We start from the raw sequence: 8,130 nt of genomic DNA, 5'->3' as shown, positions 1-8,130 counted from the left end.
CCCCCTTATTTGGAGCTTGCTTATCACCTATAGGCTGTTTTTCTTAGCATGACAATCAGTCAGAGAGGAACATCTACTCTAATCTTGCGACACCCAGTTCTGTGTAACGAAGCTTCATTCATAAAGATGTGCTTATCGTGATTAAAGGTAAAAACAGAGAAAGCAGATATAGGGCTCCTCAAATGCACAAACAGATCCTTGTATCTCTTAAGAGCTTGTCACCATGCCACAGAGAATAACTTTTACAGTGAAATTGCTGGGAACTCTTAAGCTAATAGAAAGGACAGAGTCGATCCTGTTTCTAGGGAGGACATGTTTCATGAATTAAAGCCACCAGTGTCTATACAGAGGACAAATTGTGTGCGCATGTGTCTGTGTACGTTTAGAGAGACTTCCTACACACCTGTTAGATCAGATGATTAGAAAGGTGTCATCTGCATAGTGGTGGTGGGTGCTGTATTAATATCTTTTTTTTGAAGTTCAGAAACTACAAAGAGGACAAATTGTGCATTTACACATGTGCATGTGTGATTTAGTGCTTATGATTCATGCTTCTGAGAAATGTAACATTGTGTGCAGATAGTAACGGAGATTGCTTCATTTTAAACGTGCGTTGAATAAAACAAATTTATAAGGCATGTATTCAAATCATGCAATCTCCTGTGCATTTAACATGTAAAACTATATAGTTTGTTCAAGTAAAATAAAACTAGAAAACTAAATACTCTTTCTTGCATCGTTTTATTACAATGGACAGTCCATTGAGCTTTACACTGTTCTGTTCTGTTGCGTGTGTGTGTGTGTGTATGTGTGTGTGTGTGTGTTTGAAAGTTAGATAATCATACAGCAGTGCGTAACTCTTGAAGTGACAAAACCATTTTCATGCTGTCGTTCTTGGAAGCTTATCATCATTTGACAAGAAGTCTGCAGAGCAAAGTCCCTGTATCATCGAAAAACAACTCATTTGACTTGCAAAGACAGTGTTTGGTCATACAGGCCCAAAATTCAGCTGCTGACTGAATCAAAATGATGCATAAAACATTAAGACAAATAAGAGATTGATTCATTTTAAAAGTGCGTTGAATAAAACAAATTTATAAGACGTATTTAAATCATGTAGTCATGTATTTAACATGTAAACTACAGAGTTTGTTCAAGTAAAATAAAAACAGCAACTAAATACTCTTTCTTGCATCATTTTATTACAACGGACAGTGTAAAGTCCATGAGGTTCATGTTCTTTCGCTTGAATATTAGGTTTCAGAAGTTTTAACAGGAAGCCAAAAACCATATCGTTCATACATATGCCCACAAGCCCCTTTGACACTTGGTTTGGGGATGGGGCTATACTTAAAAAGGTGTTGAAACTTCAACACATTCTCTTTCTTTACGAACAACGCATTTCTCAGGTCTTGTTAATCGCGTGTAAACAAATTGGACTCAGAGCTGATAACTTCTTCAATTTGGCCATCCGCCTCAGCAGCTTAAGCTCCAGAATGAACACCATTATCAACTATTTGAGTAGCAGCACTAGCAGGTAAAGGTTTTATTTATTTTTCTTCACTTTGCATGGTTTTTTCTTTGGTGACATAAAGTGTCAACAGTTTTTCTACACACTTGACATGTTTATTTCTGTAAACAGGGAGAAAAGACAAACACATTCATTAACAATTCATTTCTATTGTGTCTTTATTAGTCAATCAGGATAAAGATCTCAACAAGTTCTGAAATGACCAGATTAATACTGTAACATAATTTAAGTGCTGAGTTGTAAATGCAGAATTATTATTAGTTCATATGTTACAAGAGACTGTGAGTTATGAGGTTTATTACTCAATGTGGTTTAAGTATAAAGCCATAAGCGACTCGAACAGAGTGCTAAACACTTTATTGTACTAATGACAGAGTGACGACTACACTGGCTGTATGCATTTCAATTTTTTTTTTTCTTACTCAGCCAAAGATGAATATACATACAATGTATTGCTGTTAAATGCTGATTTTTATTTTGTATAAAATAACTATAAAACATACATGTACAATGAAACAAAATAGGGACTTAGATTTCCAACTTCTGCCTTCGCACTTTCTATGTGTCATCTTTCTAAAACTCTCCTGTTGAACAACCCTTTGAGCCAATCACTGCAATCCAGTGTTTTCTGTAACTCTCCATCAGTCTTCTGCACCTGTTGACAGGTATTCTGATTTTGGCCCACTGCTCATCAGCAAAGTGCTCTAAATTGTCCGGGACAGTTTTGTTTGTTTTGTTTTATTTTGTTTTGGTTTTTTTTGTAATTATTCTTTTCAACCACAATTCAAAAGCAATGTCTTATTTCACTAAAATATAATTTAACAAATTTTTATTTATTATTACTTTTTTCAGTTTGGAGTTATTTGAGTGATTTTGCTGATTTTGCCTTTTCTTTAATGGATGGGTTTGAATAAATTTGAGGACGACTTGAAAATAAAAAAAGAAAAAGTACGTACAACAACAACAAAATTGTGCACTTTATAAATTTTGTTCCTACGGTGGCCGACAGGGTCAAATGACGTGCATACTCAAACGAGCTACATAGACATGAATGCGTTGCATTAACAGACGTGCTGCAAAAAGAAGAAGTGCCACAGGCCTCTAGCAGTAGTGACCGTTTCACGTGATAGGCAGACAGCGGTGAGCGAGACAAGTGACGTTACTTGAGGGAACAGCAGCATGAAAAGGTATGTATTCTGTCGTCTCTATGGATAAACATAAATAACAGAGAGAAGACAGGGAGATGGTAGTAAAACACCACTTCAGCACCATATAATCACAGTGACTAAAAGCTACAGACTTGAAAACTGCCCCTAGAGGCCTGTGGCACTAACGTGTTGTGACGCAGCTTTTTCTTTTCGCATTTGTTTTTATTTATGCAGCGTTTCTGTTTATGCAACTTCAGCTCTTTGTGTACACGTCATTTGCGCCTGTACAATAATGTGCAATTCAAATGAAGCACAGAAAGTCAGTGTTGCATGAAAGATGTCTTTAATGTGAGTTTGGAGGGTGCGTGGGCATAGGTTTCATTTTATCCTTGAGTGAGAAACATTAAATGCAGGGTTCAAAACTTTCTGCACAGTCAAAACAAAACATGTTTTTTCCTAATCATGCCAATTTCTATGTTATTGCAGTGAACTGAAAGCAAGAATACAACCCAATGCAGCCATAGTTGATAGAACAGTGGTCAAATCTACTAGAGAATAAACTTTGTTAAACCCTAAATAATTCTGGAAAACAAAACACAGCACTCGTAACAGTAAACTTAAAAACCATTGCCAGGAGACACTGTGGAGATGTCTGTGATTTCTTCAAAATAGAAGTCCGTTGCTTATAAATGTTTTTCTTAGTGGGAACAAGCGCATATGTTTCAAGAAGGAGACAAATCTCCTGCAACCCACCAAAAACCTGCGCCCATGTGAGTCATAAGTGTTTTTTTCTCTTCCCTTTTTTAAAATTTTTTATTTTTTACAAGGCTGAACATGGCTTCAACTGTCTCTGCTGTCATGGGGAATCTATCTACGGAAATCTTACAGAGGTAAAGTCAAGCTTACTGCCGACCATCCACATTTTCTTCATTTGCTGTTTTGTTAATGATGTCATCAAGTCTGGAAAGTGTCCTTGTCAGCCTCCCCTGTCTAGCCTTACTCGTACCACTTCTCTTCTCCACTTCTAGCGGTTTCAATTAGCAGCTGGCGGAGCATTTCTGTTTTGTATATCAGTGTGTCATTTGCTGATCAACAATATCCTCTGTGATTTCTATCACTCTACCAGTGGCGGTTCTGGGGAGGGGTCGGGGGGGCCGGTGCCACCCCGACGACAAGCCTGCCCCCCCCCCCTGAACTTGGTCTGTGTCCGAAATCACTCCCTATGCCCTATATAGTGCACTCTATAGGGTGCACGCCATTTTGTAAGGGTGTCCGAATGTTAAGTTACAAATCTTACACCCTATGTAGTGCACTCAAAATATCCCACAACGCACCATGAAAAGTAGTGTACAGCCAATGGTCACTAGACGAGCAATATGGAGAGCGCAAAAAATTCCTGTTTGTTTTGTTAAATTTTATTTTACCTGGACAGTGAACGTCGCTAAAATTGCGGCATTCAGTTGTGATTTGGACATACTACACCACTTCATTTAAATTGCTTTAAGTTACTGGATCCCGAAGAAACGCTCTCTTATCTGGTATGTACCGCAAAATGACATTAAACAGCAAATGTCAAAATGACTCACCAGTGCAGCCAGTTTTGAAATTGTACCCAAGGACTCAGATGGGGAGCCGGAAAAGGAGTTTTTACAGCAGCCTGGTACAATAGCCACCCCTGGCTTGAGTATTCCGAAAGTTCAAACTCTGCATCTTGCTACGCCTGCAGACATTTTAGTCCCCCCAACAGAAGCTCAGAGACAGTATTTGACTCTACTTCTGGATTCAACAACTGGAAGAAGGCGACTTACAAAGATGCAGGATTTGCAGTTCATACTAAGTCTGACAGACACAAGCAAGTCATGACTGCATGGATGGACTATCAGAAAGCTGTTAAAACAAATTAAACACTGTTAAATTCCCTAATCAAGGAACACAACAAACAAGTTCAAGAAAATCGGGACTATTTTAAAGCAGCTGTTGAAGTGCTGCTACTTACAGCCACACAAAACATAGCACAAAGAGGAAACGAATCTGCAGATTCAGATAATAAAGGGAATTTCCGTGCAATCCTAGAAACAATAGCCAATCATGATAATGTTGTGAAAAAAAGGTTGACTTCCATTAATAATGCCAAATATACAAGTAAAGTAATTCAGAATGAGGTTTTGAGTTGCTTGGCAGACATGGTTTGAACAGAAATTGTAAGAGAGGTTAAGGACAGTGAGGTCATTGGCATTTTGGCTGATGAAACAAAAGACGAGAAGGGAAAAGAGCAAATGTCTCTGGTCCTGCGGTACTATTTCAGTGGAGCTGTCCACGAGAGTGTCCTCCACTTTGAATCATCTGATCGATTAGATGCAGCAGGGCTAACTGACAAAATTACACATATATTAGAAAGTCATGGTCTTCAATACAGAGACAACCTTGTGGGTCAAGCTTGTGACGGTGCTTCCATCATGAGTGGCAAGCATTCAGGCGTCCAGGCATGCATTAAAGAGCAAGCAAAGTATGCTTTTTATATCCACTGCAGTGCACATTGTCTTCATTTGGTTTTAGTAGACACTGTTAAAGCTGTTCCTGAGGCAGAGCAGTTTTTCTCTTTACTAGAAAGACTGTATATGTTCACATCTGGATCGTATGTGCATCAAAAATGACTTTATGTACAACAAGAGATGTATGAAGGTGCACCTCGAGGGCTTCAGAAACTCAGTGACACTCCACTCGCTGGGCATGTCGATATTTGGCTCTACGTAACATCAGGGATAGATTGCGTGCCATTAAGCAAGTCCTGCAAGAGGTAGCCCAAGAATCCAGTGGTAACAGATCTGTTGAGGCACAAGGTCTTCTTGCACAGCTAGACTTACAATTCATTGTCTATCTTTTTACATTCTGCAAGGTTTTTGGAGAAGCAAAGTTTCTGTCAGATATGCTGCAGTCTCCATCCCTTGACTTCTTAAAGGCAGTTGATTTAGTTATGGCCTTAATTCAAACTTTCATTGACTCCATTGCTGAGTCATTTTTTGATAACCTGTGGGATGAAGTGCTCAACATTGGTGAGCAATGTGCTACTGCAGTGCAGCCAAAAAACGCTAAGCTCTCAACTTAATGGGTACTGTGTACTCACTACTGTGGGTCAGACAGTGTCAGAGTCAGCACTAGGTAAAGAATATTTTCGCACAGCCTTTTTCTACCCAGTCTTAGATCAGCTGCTAAATGAACTTAACACACAGTTCTCAAGCAGAAATTGCACCATTATGAATGGAATCCAAACACTAAACCCCAACAGTGATGCATTACTCCAAGAGGAGGCTCTGTTTGCATTTGCTGTAATGTATGATTCAAACATTGAGGATTTGGGGCATGAACTACATCAGTTCAGATGAATTTTACACAGAAAAATACATGATGGTATGCAGAGACCCTCTAATGTTGTAGAGCTAACGTGGTTCATTGAGTCTGATAAAGAAGTTTTTTTGAGCTCTTCAAACTGCAAAATAGCAGTATCAATTCTAGTTAGTACTGCTTCTTGTGAACAAAGTTTTTCAACTCTGACGCTGGTGAAAACTTACCTCAGGTCCACTATGGCAGATGACAGACTGAGTAATTTAGGTGTTTTAAGTACTGAGTCAAGAAGGGCAAAGTCTTTGAATCTTGATGCATTCGTTGACCTCTTTGCAAGAAACCATAAAAACCGCAGAATTCCGTTGACGCAACAAACTAAAGTGCAGCAGAAATAACATGCTGAGCAGTTTTCTTTTTTTCAGTCTGTATTGAATGTACATTTCTTTAAATGTTTGTATGACCCAAGAAAACCTGCTGTGTAAAGTTGACAGAAATAATTGATAGAAATTGAATAACTTGCTTGACTAAAGACTATAAATAACGTGTTGACAAATTGTGTTTAACTTTGTTGAGCCATAGAGTGTTAAATCCTTCAATGTGCATTATTTATCTTTTTGGAAGAAACTTCCATGAAAATAAAATGCAATATGGTTTTGAACCTTGTATTTTGCTGTTTAATGCCCATAACAATACAGTGACTACAAAAACTGGCTCCCATAGGAGAACAATTGGCCCCAGCCTGGGCCCCCCAGTTAATATTGTCTAGAACAGCCACTGCACTCTACAGACACAGACTCTCACACTGAGCCACAGACTTTGGTCCATTGTGAGAGCTTTTGCCTGAAATACTGACTGGCAGAGGTTGGGGAATTGTGTCCCCACCTTGATAAGAAAACTATATGCAAGGTTGCAACTTTACAAGCCTCCATATGTTTTGAAACCTGTCACACATGTAGAGGTTTATTATATATTGCATTGATAAATTTAAACATAACAAGGTCTCCTGTTGAGTACAACTTTTGGCCCTGGATGCTATATCTTAGTGCTTCTGGTGTTATTCCAACGCTTGCTCATATATTTAATTCAACAGGTGCTTCCATTGAATACAGGCAACTAAACAACTACTGACCCTGATCATTTGGTTTTGTTCTTTTGTGTCCGACCAGCTATACCACATCTTCGCTCCATGAGACCAGCACTGAATACGACTATCCTGACTATGGTGACATTGATAGCTATATACCTTGTGACTACGGGAGACATGGGGTCAGATTCCTTCCAGCCCTCTACTCCATTTTCTTCCTCCTGGGCCTCGTGGGTAACTCCCTGGTCATCTGGGTCATTGCTTGTGGGGCACAACTCCGCAGCATGACTGACGTGTGCCTGCTGAACCTGGCCATCGCTGACCTTCTCTTGGTGTGTTCCCTTCCCTTCCTAGCCCACCAAGCCCGGGACCAGTGGCTGTTTGGGGATGGCATGTGCAAGGTGGTCCTGGGCATTTATCATATTGTTTTTTACTGTGGGATCTTTTTCATCAGTCTCATGAGCATCGACCGGTACTTGGCCATAGTGCACGCTGTTTACGCCATGAAAGTCCGTACAAGGACCTTTGGAGTGATTGCAGCTGCTGTTACATGGGTGGCTGGATTTTTGGCTTCGTTTCCCGACCTGATTTTTCTCAAGCAGCAGATAAATAATACATCTCAGTATCACTGCTTCCCTGACTATTCTGAAATAAATTCTACCAGCAATCACTTCTGGAGAATCTTCAGCCTTTTTAAAATGAACATTTTGGGTTTATTTGTCCCCATTCTCATCATGGGTTTCTGCTACTCCCAGATCATCTGGAGGCTGCTGAATAGCCAGTCATCCAAAAAGCAGGCCGTCCGTTTAGTTGTTGTAGTGGTAAGTGTTTTCTTGTTCTGCTGGATTCCCTACAACGTTGCATCGTTCTTCAAAGCTCTGGAGCTACTACAAGTCCACACAGGATGCGAAAGCAGCAAAGCCATCACATGGGCTTTACAAATCACAGAGGTCATTGCCTACTCTCACAGCTGCCTCAATCCCATCCTGTATGTGTTTGTTGGGGAGAAGTTTAGGAGACAACTG

General features: G+C 39.7%; 1 protein-coding gene and 1 long non-coding RNA gene across 2 annotated transcripts in view; one reads left to right on the top strand and one right to left on the bottom strand.

Annotated features, from left to right (window-relative positions):
* LOC103365329 (uncharacterized) overlaps nt 1-720 on the bottom strand; it is a 9,296-nt gene extending 8,576 nt beyond the window's left edge. The window contains exon 1 of the long non-coding RNA XR_520601.1: nt 369-720. This is a non-coding gene — a long non-coding RNA (uncharacterized LOC103365329). The remainder of the gene's footprint in view (nt 1-368) is intronic.
* A 1,826-nt stretch (nt 721-2,546) lies between these two features.
* ccr8.2 (chemokine (C-C motif) receptor 8.2) lies at nt 2,547-8,130 on the top strand (the record flags this gene model as incomplete). The annotated part of the gene is made up of 3 exons (XM_008292755.1): nt 2,547-2,718; nt 3,507-3,569; nt 7,188-8,130. Coding segments are annotated over exons 1-3 (1,014 nt in total), but the record flags the coding sequence as incomplete, so codon positions are not given.

The sequence above is a fragment of the Stegastes partitus genome, unplaced genomic scaffold (assembly GCF_000690725.1).
Source record: "Stegastes partitus isolate 25-593 unplaced genomic scaffold, Stegastes_partitus-1.0.2 Scaffold829, whole genome shotgun sequence".
NCBI classification, from domain to species: Eukaryota; Metazoa; Chordata; class Actinopteri; family Pomacentridae; genus Stegastes; species Stegastes partitus.
This window is presented reverse-complemented; position numbering and strand designations above follow the sequence as displayed.